Genomic DNA, 16,065 nt, shown 5'->3' with positions numbered 1-16,065 from the left:
ATCCTCTCAGGGAAAAAGTTCTTCCTCTACTCCAATCTAAACCTCCCCTGGAGCAACTTGAAGTTGTTTCCTCTTGTCCTGTTACTCCTTACTTCGGAACAGAGACCAACCCCCATATCACTCCAACCTCCTTTCAGGGAATGATAGAAAGTGATCATGTCTCCCCTCAGCCTCCTCTTCTCCAACTAAGGAGACCAAGGATCAAATCCTAAACACCATTGGGTAGAGATTTCTGATGCTAACAGTTATGAGTATTCTGCAATGAAGGAATTTTCTGAAGTTCAAATATAATGAAAGAAGGAGTAGAGGGAAATAATTTTTGCAGTGGGGAACTGTTTTTTTAAATTCATTATTATTAATGTTACAACTCTCCCTAATTCACAGTTTAGCAGAGGATGGATTTGGGCATGTAAGGCATATAGATAGAATTTCTTCCTCCCTTCCTTCTGGCCAGCCCTTCTATCCTTTTACTTCCATTTGTTGATCCTGTGCTAGAAGTCCTTGTGAGTAAGGCAAGGCTCTTATCAAGCTGGAGTAGGAACGAAATATCTATTGCATATAATTTATCAAAATACATGTGAATTAGTGAACCAGATGAAGATGAATCACCAGATCATAAAACAAGTGGGTGATTAATAGGAAGTATGTGTAAAGCAGTTTATAATTCCACCTACAAGAGAGTTTCAGAATTGCAAGTACCTGTGCAGTAGACACGTAACTGGAACAGGACTCACAGATAAAAAACTGCAAAGCTGTGTCATTTACGCCTCCCTGATAAATTGTACCTCCCAGAAGTAAAACAAATCCCAAACCAAGTCCCAGTTCTCATTACTATTCTGTCACACCTCCCAGCTAAATACATTGGAATTAGTCAGGTGTTACAGGATTGCAAAATATTACTAATAGATTGTGTATTATGTAGCTCTGTTAACCACGGTATTCCCAGAAAGGGATGTAAACGCTACCTGTATTGTTTGACTGAAAGGTACAGTAAGAATTTGTGAATGAATGAGTGTTGTATTTGAATATTTTACTAAGCTATCGGCTTTGGAAAAAATTATGTGTCTTATAGTCATTCTGTAAATTTGCTCAGGTGCAAACTGAGCCCCCAGCATTTCTGTGTGAAACGTCACTGAGCAGTATGTTATGCTCAAAGCAATGAAAATGTCATTTGTAAAGAAAAATAGCAGCCAGTTTTTTAGTGTCAGGTAACAGAACCCCACACTGAACCTCAAACATTTATGCCACCTGCTATAAATGTGTGACATGGTGTATTTTCCTCTGTTCTTCACAGGTATGGTTTTGTAGTGGGACATATTGTTATCCCACGAATCAATCCCTATCACCTTTGTGCAGCCAACCATACTGGGATTTATAAACTTTCAGCAAACACAACTGGTCGGTATGATGCATACTGTTACAATGCAACAGGTATGGAGATGCTTTTGTGATGTATTTTAAGTACAAGTTAATAATCAATAGCATATGTTATCTCCTATTTAACACACTGGAGCAAGGGCTTCCATACTAAATATCATCTGTTTTTCAGCTAAGAGGAAATACATTTTTTCAGCCTCTAGAAGTGTATTATAACACCAGCAACAAATTTGACCAATTTTGTCATTAGTGAGTTTTGAACTGAGCCATTTTCTGCCCTTGGCACAAACTTTGCAACTTCAGAATGGTTCTTTCTGATGTCTGGGTGCAGCAAATAACTTTAGCAGTCAATCTGAGAGACACAGCGGCCGATTATTATTAGGGGTTGGACTAGGTGATCTCTAAAGGTCCCTTCCAACCCCTACCAATCTATGATTCTGTGATTACCTTTACAGTGGAAACAGATCTTATGGAAAGCCGTAGCCAAGATTCATTGATGATTTTAATGGTGGTGACATTTTTTCATTTTGTTCTTGGTAGAGCAGCGAAGGTTTGATTTGAAAATTTATTTTCAACTGTCCACATTTAAAGAGGAAGATTTATGGTTCTGTACAATTCATATGGGTATGCACATGACTCCGTTTCTTCAAATTTATATTTTCTGTTTTCCTTCTTTTACAGAAACAAGAGACATAAACTGTGAGCCAGTGGAAAGACTAGACACTTCTTTCCTCAGTAATCAGGATGAAATAGGTACTGTATTGATTAGAAAGATCTGCTAGTAGTTTAACTTTTAGAATCTGGTTACCTTTTTATGCTAATACTAAAAAGCAAGCCAAACATAAGAAAAAGAAGCCAAGAGATGTTCAACAGCTATTAAAGCAGTTTTCTGCTAAATCCTATGTAACTTGATTTCTCTCAAGGTGCTACCAAATATTTCTTACGTAGGTATTTGACATCTTTAGCACCTCAGAGCTGATAATATTTCACATTACAAGTTTGCTTAAGAGAGCAACATTTCTGTATCTCATCTGAGCTGCTGGCTAGTGGAAACTTCTGGAAGTGGAAGAAAATTCTCATAAAAAAAAATTTTGCCCCAATTCTAAAATCCTGATTGGCTTTACAGAGGCTAAGATTTTATGTGCAAAGTGAAAATGTCTGATCTAAATATTTAAATGTTTGATGCAGAGTAGGCTCCATGTGCTTGTCAAATATACGTCAGACATAGTTTAGTGAAGTATGATCTAAACAAATTAGGATGGCAAAAATGGTGAATCTACAACCGTTTCTATTTTTTTTCTGCGGAACTTGAGCTGTTTAGCATGACTGATATGCAGTTATGTAGCTCCTGGATAGCATCAGCTGCTTACTTTCCCCTTCCCAACAGTCATTGACAACGCAGACGGCTCCCGTTACAATGCAGACGGCACACGCCATGGCGGAGAGTCCTCAACCTCGGGTGTGGATGAGGAAAATGTAGGCAGTGGATCACAACATGACACAACGCCTATGGATGCCTCCATCAGGAGATCCAGCCCCTCCTATTATGGAAGTGTTACTCCAGTCTCACAGTTGCCAGATCATTCTTCTGGAGGAGGTGAAAAAGAAATTCCTAGAAAATATTCTGGTAAGGACAGGAGGTTGCCACTGTAACCCCTTTAAAATAACCCAGTGAAGCATTGAGTTACTGGTTAAAGGATATTGTGAGGGAATGAGGAGGACCTTTTCTAATTCCTATCCTGGAGAAGTAAAAGGAGAATGTGTGTCTCTGAAAGAAAACAGAAGCATTCTGAATTTTGAAGGATTTGTTTTTATTACATGGGAGTACAAAGAAGTCACACATCTTCTCAGGATGTTGATTTTACAAATTTGCTCATATTAAAGTATTTATTTCATTAAAGACTCAAAAACACATCTTGCAGTGGACACAGCTCAGTGAGGCTGACGTTATGGGTATAGATATAAGGATAACATTATCTGTTCTCTGAAAGAATGAATGGACATGAAGGGATAAGAACAAGAAAGAGTTTACAAGTGATTTCGCATTGTAGAAATACAGGGAGTTTTAAGACATCTTTTTACTACAGCATAATACAAATGCACAGAGAGATAAAGATGTCAAATCAAAATATTAAGAATATCTTCTTCCTTCAGGTGGTAAAGCCAAATTCTATTTCCACAAAGCCCTACCAAATAAAAATGCCATAATTTTTTTTCTAGGGTGTTCTGCAGGGCGTCAAATTAGTGAGTGAGATTACCTTGCTTGTGTCTTGCTTTCTTGTGAAAGGGGCATGTATTTTATTTCCACTTTTATGTTGCTTATGTGACTGAAATTATCAGAGGTCTGAAAGTGAGCTCTCATTGAACCTAAGGGACGCAAACATAATTCCTCCAAGTACTGTAAAGTTTACTGTGCCACCTCTGACTCCAGGCTTTTTATCAGATCACCAATAACTTACCGCTGAAGACTACCAGTAGTTTTCATCCTTACCCTCAACAAATACTGAAATAAAATAATTTTTAAAATAGCAGAATAGCAGATTTAAAAAAATTACTTTTCACCAGTGGAGTATTCATGACATGTTATGCCTGTTCATCTATGTGGTTAGTATCATGAAGGGTAAATCCTGACACTTTTTTCCTAATGTCATGGTTTAGGCCCATCAGGGAACAAAGACCACGATTAGCCTCGAGTACTGAAGAGGCTGAGGATTGCTCAAGGGCAGGGAGGGCTTAATTGCCACTTAAGGTTCTGGACAAAACAGACCAGGCCACTCGGTTTGGGGAAGAAAATAGAAAATAATTTAATGCAACATCAATTAAAACATACCCCCAAAAACCCAAAACATAACCAAAATGAAACAACCCAGAGTAATACATCAATGAAGAGTCCAACCAGCCTTTTTAAGAACACCTTCCCGCCACACCTCCCCTCTTCCCGGGCTCAGAGCCCTGATCCCGGGGTTTTTACCTTGCCCCCCCCTGAACGGTTCGGGGGGGCAGGCAGTGGAGGTCTCAGTCAGTCTGCTCCCAATAGCTTCTGCCGTTTGTCCCTCCTCAGGACGGGTGAACTCCACACCAGTCCTCCCTGCAAGTCCGTGGGGTAACTCACACGCATGGCAGCCCTGCACGGGCTGCTCCGACGCGCGCCCATTCCAAAGGCTGCAGCTCCTCTCTGCTTCTCGTGTGGGGCTGCTCTGCGGCGTGCAGGCTCTCCAGCACGGCCTGGGCCATGGCCGTCTCCCCACACAGTCCCTCGCCCGTCTGGGCTCACTCACATGGAGCTGCTGGTGGCTCTCAGTCCTGCCATGGATCTCCATAGGTTTCAGGGGCACAGCTTGCATTCTCGCCACGGCTTGCAGAAGGGTCTCCGGTCTACTGCTCCTCCTTCCTTCCTCCTTCTCTGGCTGAAGGGTCCGCGTGGTCGCCTCCATCTTGTATCACTCTTACACCTCCCCCCTCGCATTCCGAATTCCCGTCCCCTAAATAGTGCTCGCAGAGGCGCCAGATTGGCCCAGCCGGGCCGGAGGTGGGTCTGAACCCAGGAGCCGGGGGAGAGTCCGCAAACTCTTTACCAGGTCTTCACTGCAACCCGCTCCCCCTGTTACTAAGCCAAAAGCTGCTCCTTGCTAAACCAGAACATTCCACCCCTCGCCTCTGCGAATCACTTATTCAAGAAAACATAAGGGAATCTGAACCACTTTCACAAATCAACACACAGTAACCAAGATCAAACAGATTCAAACACTTCCCCGTGAAAATAAATGATATACACATAACACAATAAATACACATAAATAAAAATCCACCCCTAGACACAAGGTAGCCTCACCCAGTCGCCTGTTTTGTCCTTTACCACTCCCAATTCACCATCCTTATCACAAATCCCAATCTCCAGCAGGCCCCAAGTTGGGTGCCAATAATGTCATGGTTTAGGCCCATCAGGGAACAAAGACCATGATTAGCCTCGAGTACTGAAGAGGCTGAGGATTGCTCAAGGGCAGGGAGAGCTTAATTGCCGCTTAAGGTTCAGGACAAAACAGACCAGGCTACTCGATTTGGGGAAGAAAACAGAAAATAATTTAATGCAACATCAACTAAAACATACCCCCAAAAACCCAAAACATAACCAAAATGAAACAACCCAGAGTAATACATCAATGAAGAGTCCAACCAGCCTTTTTAAGAACACCTTCCCGCCACACCTCCCCTCTTCCCGGGCTCAGAGCCCTGATCCAGGGGTTTTTACCCTGTCCCCCCCTGAACGGTTCGGGGGGGCAGGCAGTGGGGGTTTCAGTCAGTCTGTTCCCAGTAACTTCTGCCGTTTGTCCCTCCTCAGGACGGGTGAACTCCACACCAGTCCTCCCTGCAAGTCCGTGGGGTAACTCACACACACAGCAGCCCTGCACGGGCTGCTCCGACGTGCACTTATCCCAAAGGCTGCAGCTCCTCTCTGCCTCTTGTGTGGGGCTGCTCTGCGGCGCGCAGGCTCTCCAGCACGGCCTGGGCCATGGCCGTCTCCCCACACAGTCCCTCGCCCGTCCGGGCTCACTCACATGGAGCTGCTGGTGGCTCTCAGTCCTGCCACGGATCTCCATAGGTTTCAGGGGCACAACTTGTATTCTCGCCACGGCTTGCAGAAGGGTCTCCGGCCTATTGCTTCTCCTTCCTTCCTCCTTCTCTGGCTGAAGCTGCTCCTTGCTAAACCAGAACACCTAAGGAACTAGGGTCAGAGCCATTCCCCAATACATATGCCATGTGTTTCAGTTGTTTGGGTGACAGCTCTTATCAACTCTACTTACATGGAGAATTTGGGTTTTGGACTAAATGTCAGAATATGTCTCAGTAAAGAGGGGAATACAGATTACTTCAATCATTGCTCTAGAATCCCTGTCCAGAATGTAAACAGGTACAATCAGAGCTTGTATCACATGAACAGTTAATTACCAAAATGTTCAGTAACACTGTAAATACATTCTTTTTTTGAAATAATCTGTGTTGGTGATATCCTTACTGTGCTTGCAGTATAGAATAATGGGAGTAGTTTTGGGTGCTGAGTTACAATTCAACTGATGAAATAGTAATGATTCATCAATCACCATACAGATGATGAAGTTTCTCCTGTATCGCCTGACATCTCTTTGGTGACGGCAACTGATGACTACCCTGAAAAAGATGATGGACAGTATCCTCCAAGTACTAGTAAGATTTATGTATTATAATAACTATATAAGCTATAGATTGCATTAAAACTGCTTTTTTTTCTTCCAACAGGATGTTCTGGTAAGTGGTGAGGTATACATTATCTCCAGTTTTGGAAAAACATTGAAAGACAATACTTTCCAGACTTGTTTAGTCAGAAATAAACTTCAGAAGGTTTACTGTATGTTTACTTCAATCCTTATACATGAGGTCAGAAAGATTGTTGTCCCCTATTTCCCATTGTGTTTTTTATCACCAGTACTTACTCTTATGAGACACCACAAATTAGTGCAACTAATTATCACTTGAATTCAACTTATTTCCAAGGTAGAAAAAGACATTTTTTGTCAATTTGTGGTGGAAATATTTATGAAATTAATATATTTATGGTTGTGAATGTGGGTTATCTACATCAAAATCGTGGCCTCGCTCACCAAAGCAGTGCTTTAAATAGCATTTCCAGTTGCCAAGCCACTTGTGCACTGCAAAGAAATAATTTCATTCTTGTTGGCAATAAGCATGAGAAGAAAAATGGGGCCTGGGGTAGCTCCACAGACTTTCAGGGCTCAAAGAACAGTAGTATTTTAAGTAGCTATACTGAGTGGGGAAAACTGCTTGTGACACTTGTGTCAAATATGTAGTGCACAGCAGCTACAGCAAATAAAAACTTTTAAAATATCTTAAACATTTCAAAATGGAACTGTACATATAGTCACTCTAGTTCTTAAGTTTAGAGTGATAAAGATCTTTTGCCTGAGAAAATAATGTGAACCTAAAGAGAGAACATTTTAATTATACAGACAAGCGCTACAGAAGAGTGTTACAATAAAGACTGAACTAGTAGAAATGGAAGTTGCTTCCTGCTGAAGCATTTTTTCCTCACTATGGAAGCCAGTGATACTGAGGAATTTGCCCAATTGTTTGTTGGTTGCTGACAGATGGTCAAATGGTCCATGTGACTCAGAGGGACGGTGTCCTTGTTACTGCATTTAAATATCACTGGATAGAGTAAGAATGATTGTATGTCTTACTGAGTTAGCAAAGACAGAAGTCATTCAACCAAACATCATGTCTCAGAGAAAGTGAAGTTTAGTAACACCTTATAAGTATGTAGATGGAATAGAGAAATACAGGTTGGTTTTCTCTCAAACCTTGAAAGCGAGTAGAAAAATTTCTGGTGCTTGTTTCAAGTGAAAGGTTTTGCTACAAACTACTACCTCTAACAGGGGTGGCAATCCCATCTGGTAACAGTGGAGAGCTTGGCTGATTCTGGTGGTGATTTTTCCTTCATATTTGTTCGCCTTTGTATGCGTCTGTGATTTAATGCTTCCTTGTACAGATGTTTCTGTACTCACTGCAGAACCCTGTGCATTGTTTCTAGGCAGGAAAGCTTTTGGTTTTCCTTTTACACACTAATTATCAAATGTATTGATCCTAAATACGTATGTCTCTTCCTTTCCTGTTGCTACCAGTTCTATCGTGGCCATGAGCATTTTACAGAGCAAAAACTAGAGGTATTTAGACGTTGAAAATAAGAATAGAGATAGGTAATAAAAGATGTCAATACTGATACATGTGTACCACAGAAGTGATAGCATGGGTGTAATTACTTGTTGGTTTGAAGCTGATAGATTGATTCTATTGGGGAAAAAAAAATATTATGAAGGTGCTGTACCTGGACTTTTCTGGTGGCTTTAGCTGTTACTGGGCAACCAGTACTAGTAGACTTAACTTTAGGGAGTAGAAAGTGACCGTGAGATGAGACAGTGTTTATTTAGTCAAGGACAGCTTTTCAGAAAGGCAACATCTGTTTGGATTTGCTGCCAAAACAGCTACACCTTGAAAAAGTGCAGTTCTGAGCTTAAGTCCTTAAACTTAGTACACTTTGCAGTTTACGGTTAAGAAAAAACATAACTACTGTAGAATGAAGAACATTGGTTTATCCTGTTTGATCATTAGAACTTTGATTCCTAAGTCTTGTGTTTTCTAATCCATTCATACATTGCACAAAAATTGATCAGAACTAGTGTCTTTGGTATTAGTCTTCAAGGTGATTTTCTAAATTAATTATTTAAAGATGTTTTGTTCCTGAATGAAAAAGAGTACATGGCATCATTTCTTCCTCTTCAAGATATGCTGACAAAAATATTGCTTGTGAGAAATTGCCAGAATAAAAATATTTCCAGAGAAACTTTTTGAAGTAGATTTTGCTTTCTTTTGATGAATATGTGTATGACTTGAAGCTCAGCTCTTCTTGCAAACTCTGCTTCTCAGTTTATTAATGAATAACCTATCAGGGAGAATGGTTGAACTATCACTTGGCTTGCCTGAGGGATTTCAGTCTCTATGGTGTGCATCCTTCTCTTAGCTTTGAATGCTTTCAGTCAGAACAATGGGGGTCATTTCACATGTGATATATGCTTTGATCTGTCACACTTAAAATGCTGCACAGAATTCTTTGCCTTTCCTGGACTTTAAGAGCTGGTAACACAATGTTATACTTTAGCAGAATGTTTCAAACTTGGCTTACACTAAAGGCATTGGGTATTCTTGCTGTCGGAGGAATGTAATGATACCACAGGTTCATACATTTGCCTTGCACTCACATCCATTCAATGGCATGAGCATGCTCAGAGTGATGGTGATGGTGGACTTTGCTGGAGGAGAAACACTTCTCAAGAAACAATAACAAGATCTTGGTTGAATGAACCATGTCCTAACAGCTCCAGGGCCTCATCAGGACAAGCTGGAGACAGCCACCACTCAGGCTCAGTGGAATGCATTCTCAAACCACTGGTTGTGGTCAAATCCTGGAGAGAAGACGCAGGAACCCACGCAAGCACCCAAGGGTAAAGAACATCGTGCTAAGAGGATGCTTTGATTTGGGGCTGAATAACCAATGTACTGGGGCAGCAAACTTCAGAGGCACAAGGTGGTGGAGGGTTGACAGTGTGATACATGTCGCTGCTTTTCATCACCATTTGTTTGGAGTGAAAAAAGCAAATACTGGGCTCTCTGTTGCCAACTGCGCATTTGGCAGCTGAGCAGTTGTCCACATTGTTCATGCCCTGCAGAGGTATTCTGTGTGTCTGAAAGGGATGAGTATGGGAGTAGCTGTACAAAGGATACACTGGGGTTTTTCTTTTTGCCTGTTTGGAAGCAATGTAGGAGTAGACTGTTTCAATGAGAAGGACTTTCCAAGCCAGTCTGCACTCACTCTGCTAGAGGAGGGCATAGTATGGTCAGTTCTGTGAGCATGCACAGTGCATCAAATGTAGCCAACGGCCATGTTGGAGCAGCTTCAGCAGGGCCATGGCAGAGTGATCATAGAATCACAGGATGTTAGGGATTGGAAGGGACCTTTAGAGATCATTTAGTCCAACCCCCCTGCCAAAGCAGGTCCACCTAGATCAGGTCACATAGGAACGTGTCCAGGTGGGTTTTGAAGACCTCCACAGAAGGAGACTCCACAGCCTCCCTGGGCAGCCTGTTTCAGTGCTCTGGTCACCCTCACAGTAAAATAGTGTTTTCTTATGTTTAAATGGAACTTTTTGTATACGAGCTTCTTTCCATTACCCCTTGTCCTGTCACCAGATACAAAAGAAAAAAAGAGATGCCCCAACTTCCTGACACCCACCATTTAGATATTTGTAAATATTAATGAGATTCCCCCCACAATGATGAATTGCTTGTGGGCAAAAGAACCGGAAGGAGATATGGACCATGGCAAGCATGGTGCTGTAGAGTCTGTGATTATGAGGCTGCACGCGGGAAAACATAGCTACTGTCAGTAGACCTTGTGGTTTAGGGTTTCATGGCAGCTTTAACACCATCACAGCAGATGTGACCTCAAGTGGCAATGGTTCAGATGACGAAGACTCTTCAGAAGAGAAAATTTACGCAACAGTGTCTCATGGCTGGGACAGGAGTGTGGCCAAGTACGAGTATGCTCCAAGTACTAGTAAGGAACTTCCTTTCTTTCTGCATGGTTCTTATCTTCTTTTTCCTGTCCTACCTAGTGTTCCTCCTGCTTTGCCACACACATATTGTGTGAAAATGGAATGTTCTCCTCATCAACTGTTTCTTCAGAAATGTGTCTTTAGCATTAGGAAAAAGCCCATATGAAGTCCATATCAATAGAATGAATATCTCTTCTATCACTTCTTAAAATTAACTTCTTGCTGCATTCACTCCTGGTTTACAGTATTCTTCAAATTTGAATTTAAATGTTTATAGCTGGTAATGGTTTTGCACTACTTCTGCTAGACATTATTCTTCTATTGCTTATTTTCACCATTCTTTTGAGAAAATTTTGCCTCTGTGAAATTCAAAGAAAGGAACCACCGGTTTGATGTAAAGGAATTTGATAAGAAGAGTAGAGAGATTACAGATAAATTCTGCATGTATTTCCATTTTCCATCACCCTTATGACATACATTAACAGTAGAATTGCAGTAGTAGATATAGAGCATGGTCAGTGTTGAATCATTCATTGTCCTAACAGCTGTGGATTCTCAACATGAAACTCTTCTGGAAATCTCCACACAAGATCATTGGAACCCAGTTTATACAGATGAAGAGGAGCAGTATCCTAGCTCTACTGGCAAGGGTAAAGCAGTTCAGCATTTCAAATTATATTCAGATTTGTGATATAATTCAGTGAAGTATAACACTGTTATGGTGCAGCTGGTTGTAACTCCCATACCAGTAGCCTCAGTTCAGTATAATATCTTTATTTTATTTGTGCTGGGGCCCTCAGAGCATCGGCAACATTCTTCTGTCATTCAAGTCTGCCTTTTGCATCTAATCTTCATTACTTGCAACTTTACCTCTTGTCTCTGTAGCCAAAGGCTCACAGTGTGCATTCTGCAGCTATTTTTGCTGAAATCTTGAAGAAATCACTTCTGTGATCACTTTCTTTTAGTTCTGAAGTATTGTTATTGTAACAGGTCCAGCTCATTCTTTGCATGTTCTGATTAAGGACCTTTGTTTAACCTTTAAGTATTGCTCATAGAAAAACTGGACACCTAAGGCAAATATATTTCAACCTGAGTTCTAATCTTGTCTTAGTGTTACAGGTAGTATTCTTCTTTTTTTCCTGATATGTCTTTTCTAAGCCTTTTAATGTTCTTTAGAAAATCTCTTAGGGTGATGGTACTTCAGGTGATTTCTGACTGCATCTTCTGCTATGTAAACAACAACAAATAAAGAATAAGCAAATCATTTATCAGCAAGAGCTTTAATTATTATTGAGTTCAGAACAAGTATGCTTCAAATACATGAACCTACTTATTTCATTCATCCAGTCCCAAAAGAAGTGACAATTTCCTTGGAGTGAGCCTTGTAATTACTTAATTGCGATATTAACTCAAACGAGAAAGTTTATCATCTTTTTCCACTTTAAAAAGCCCAGAATACACAGACTCAACAGTAAAGTCAGTATTAGTAAATATGATCTAGAGATGTATGTTGTTGTTTCTATCTGTTCTTCTACTACTTCTTCTGTGGCTTTTCTCTGCCATTGGTGATTGGGATACTTTCTAGAACACTTAAATCCTCTTCCAGTTCTGGTGATGTTTTTGTATGATAGGGTTTCCAAAGGACTTCTGTTTTCTTCCATCTTTCACTTCAAAGCAAGCGCAATAATGAAAAGAAAAAGTCAAAACATAAAAACCAAGCACCCTTGTTGTGTAGACCATGAAGATGAGTTATATGACTGGTGTTGGGTATTTTGATCATTATTTATTCAATCATCATTTTATCAGTGCTAGTTACAAATGAGAATGAAAAACATCAAGGACCAACCCGACACCCGCTGTTACACAATGTTCATGCCGGTTGGATCAGTCAAGAACAAAATCCTGCAAATGCCACTAGTAGTACTGAACAACACGAAGTTACTGTTGCAGGTGAAAAAGATATTGAAAAGGCATCTACTCATACAGGTAATATTACAGGTCACATTTTAGTTTACTGTCAGGGTTTATGAAAGATTTCTTTTTGGGATTATTTTGCTAACATTTTTTCATTCTAAGGCCATAAGAGCAGTTCAGTAAATAAACCTGAGCAATTCTGATGCTCTTTTTTTAGAAAAAAAAAATGTTCTCTTCTTCAAACCAATTCTTGGAGGTTTGATTTGTCTCCTACTTGGATTGTGTGTAGATTAAGTCTGTAACTGCCTCCTATGTTTTGTGTTCTGTGTCATGCAGTCACAAGGTTTTAACAGTCTGTCTACCAGAGCTTTATGTGTAGGAAACAGTGAAGGTTTAAATGGAAAAATAATAACATCTGTTGCATTTTTCATATATTTGGGAGCTGAATTCACTTCTCTGTTGCCAGTCATTGGATCCATATAAAGTGGATCTATTCCTTCAACTAAATGTAATGTTAATAGCCAAAGTTTTGTGTAGCTTACTGCTTCAGAAGTCTCTAAGCTGACATTCCTCTAAGGTATCAAACCATGGGTGTTCCATCATACTGGTGATACAGCACAATGTCTTGCTGATATACACAGATACTATACTGTACTCCTATAGCAATTTATTTGCAAGTGATATTTTCATACACTGTTGCAATTTTCTTATTTGGTTTTTATTGGATTGAGGAGGTTAAATTGGATCGTGCTACTTAGAAGATTCAGGTACTTTTACTGTAGCCATCTGATAAAAGCTGTATATTGGTTGATACAGACAAGACCATATTCTTCTAAATAATCCAAATCCAAATACTCTCCAGTTGAATGATGTCTTATGTGTTGTGTGCATCATCCACAGCATGTGCTAGCCATCCCCTCTGGCAGGCTTCCTTGTCTGTTTTCCTGGAGATGCTGAAACTAATAAAACGGTGACATTTTGAGGGGAAAAAATGAATATAGTCAATACACTTACATTCTTTGGCTAAAACCTTACTGATGGGTCACATTCTTGCAGTTACTCCTGCTTTTTTGTGGTTCTTAACTCTGCATTGGTGCATATTGGCTTGACATTCAACCAATACAAAGTCAACAGCATGATTTGAGGAAATGCTTTGTCAAAAAATGAGATATCTTGACTCTGAAAAGCATATGCTCAGTTTGAGGAAGAAGTCAGACCTATTGGTGAGAGTAGGCAGCTTTTCTAAATGTAAGCCAGAATGAGAAGCAAATCTGCTTTACTTCTCTTTGCTATTAAATGTAGTAGACAAGTGAGCAAGGCCTCTCATAGAGACAAGAACCGAAGAGGAGAATAATATGATAAATGGATCTTTCTATACTGAGTTCATAATTGCTTCACCATCATCATAACAGCTATGGTCTTCAACCATGGGTCCAAACAGAATGACTCAGTGCAAGACACATTGATGCATCCAGGCTGGGACAAGGGAGACGATTATGCCACACAACCTACTATAATGGATAGAATTATTCCTTCCAGAGAGAATAATCATGAAAAAGAGTCTTCCACCACAGGTACTAGCAATAATGTCAATTATATGTCTTTAATTCCTTCCACCTCTCAGATGGCTTGTCTTGGAAAGATACAGTGTGAAGCTGCAGACAGGAGTCACTTACTGGTCTCTTTAACACAATGATACAAATTATAAGGAGATTAATTTTTGCTGTGCTCTGCCTGCATGCAGATGAGATAGAAGTTTTCCAGTTTAGCTCTGTATAAGACATTTATTTTTCACTTACCAAAACCACTTGCAGTGCTTGCTTTTATTTCCTTAGTTACATCTTATACTATTTGGTGTTGCCAGACAGTCTTTGCCGTAAAGTTGAATTCATACCTGTGTATAACTGTACATCATCAGTTTAACACTTTTAATTTATGAATATTCATCAAGGGAAAGAGTTATTTTCATAGATTCTACTGGGTCATTTGTCCTTCTGGTTCATGTACTGATGAGAGAAAGGCATTTACAAAAATTTGCCAGAATTTGAAGCTGATTCTGGGAGGAAAGGTAGTCTTGTAGCTACCACGAACAGAACAATAAATTATAATCACTGTCTGCAATTTATCACGTTGCAGAGTCTTAAGCAACAAAGGCCACTTGATGCCTATGTAAAGGTTTCTTTACTGTTGATGCTCATATCTGAAACATAAAACACACTACAGCAGCACTTGACAGCATCCCTGAAACTCAGGATCTGCAGTCAGTCTGAGATATAGGTCAGGGAATTATCCCCACTGCTCTCTTTATGTTCTTTCCCTGTGTTCACTGTCCTCGAGATTTTATTGGATGAATTAAAAAAGCGGATGAGGATAGCAAAAGAAAATGTTGAATCAATACATTGAGACAGCAGGATGTGCAGGAGGACAAAAGGTCTCCCTTCTCTTTCCCCTTTGTGGTGAGAAAAGGCTAGCAGTGGTTTACAGTGAGCAGAAGACTTGAATGTGGTGGGAATGGGAGAGGCATAGCAGCATACGTGTGGAATTCATAGCTGATTAAATCATGTTGTGGTTAAAACAGCGGCCTCTCCCGATGGTGCCCATGGCAAAGACCCCACTCAGCCCCCTCTGCCTTCAGACCATGAACCAGGGGAGGGCACTGAGGGCATCGCACACCCCACAGACATCCCTGGGGATCAGGTCCTCCACAGGACCACAGCCAGTACGAGGAAACCCGGTGGTGACTCTCCTCAGATGAGTACCAGTAAGAGTAATGGATCACACTCATTTCTCATGCCCAGTGTGAAATGAGGCATTATTTCTTCTGAAATTGACTCCTTTCCCTCCCTCTCTCACCTTGGGGATCTGCATTCTCTGTATGGACTTGTGGTGCAAGAATCTGTGGTGGGATCTGTGCTGTTGATAGAACGCCCTCCTGGCCAAGGTCATAGGGGACTCCTTCCTGGTGCTCTTGGTGATTTCTGTCCTTTGCTGCAGCATGTTTCTGGGTGATTTCCTGACGGCTCTGCACTGTGATGATTCTGGGTCCCCAGCCCTGTCCTTTCCTGGCATGCTGGTGAGATGGGGCTCGCTGTGCTTTGGCAGCATGGCTGGTGTGGTGGAGGAACTCTGGCAGGTTGGTCAGAGGTTGCTCCTGGGACTCAGCAGCAGCAGCACCAAGGCTGGGGAGTGCTGCCCAGTGCTGACGGCCGGACCATCACAGAGGAGTCACACTCCACAGATTCTGCTTTCAGTTCCTCTCTCCTCCTCACTGCGGTGTGGCCACATGCTCCTGAGCTACAGGTCAGGTTGTTGCTGCTGCTGTGGTCTCTCTCTCAGAAGGTCTTCCCTCTCCATCTGTCACTGGCATCTGTATATGTAGGCAGCATTTCCCTCCACCATGGTGAGCCTGTGTGTGGTGCGTAAGGGTGCCTCTCAGAAGCCAAGGACAGTGTGGAAGAAGAAGGGGAGGCCTTCATGTCTTCTCTCCTCTCATTCTTTGAGTGGGGGAGATGGATGTGCCCTCTGGCTTGCTGTGGTGCAGGGAAGAGGGGAATAATGTGGATGGAGGTTTTGTGAGCGCTCACCTTTGGAGCTGATCATGCCATCGTTGTGG

At 41.3% G+C, this 16,065-nt stretch overlaps 1 protein-coding gene across 14 annotated transcripts in view; it reads left to right on the top strand.

Annotated features, from left to right (window-relative positions):
* Positions 1 to 16,065, top strand: part of CD44 (CD44 molecule (Indian blood group)) — a 54,716-nt gene that overhangs the window by 23,594 nt on the left and 15,057 nt on the right. For 3 of the 14 annotated variants that reach the window (XM_061997696.1, XM_061997694.1, XM_061997692.1), the window contains exons 3-12: positions 1,295 to 1,431; positions 2,059 to 2,130; positions 2,765 to 3,004; positions 6,484 to 6,579; positions 9,303 to 9,428; positions 10,418 to 10,540; positions 11,084 to 11,188; positions 12,345 to 12,524; positions 13,865 to 14,026; positions 15,031 to 15,213. In XM_061997696.1, coding sequence (XP_061853680.1) covers positions 1,295 to 1,431; positions 2,059 to 2,130; positions 2,765 to 3,004; positions 6,484 to 6,579; positions 9,303 to 9,428; positions 10,418 to 10,540; positions 11,084 to 11,188; positions 12,345 to 12,524; positions 13,865 to 14,026; positions 15,031 to 15,213 — 1,424 coding nt within the window. Of the gene's footprint in view, positions 1 to 1,294; positions 1,432 to 2,058; positions 2,131 to 2,764; positions 3,005 to 6,483; positions 6,580 to 9,302; positions 9,429 to 10,417; positions 10,541 to 11,083; positions 11,189 to 12,344; positions 12,525 to 13,864; positions 14,027 to 15,030; positions 15,214 to 16,065 lie in introns of those variants that run through there. The other 11 variants (XM_061997704.1, XM_061997703.1, XM_061997705.1 and 8 more) reach the window with 9 other exon arrangements.

Source organism: Colius striatus, chromosome 6 (assembly GCF_028858725.1).
Source record: "Colius striatus isolate bColStr4 chromosome 6, bColStr4.1.hap1, whole genome shotgun sequence".
In the NCBI taxonomy this organism is placed as follows: domain Eukaryota; kingdom Metazoa; phylum Chordata; class Aves; order Coliiformes; family Coliidae; genus Colius; species Colius striatus.
The sequence above is the reverse complement of the archived record's forward strand: the minus strand, read 5'-3'. Positions and strand labels throughout refer to the sequence as shown.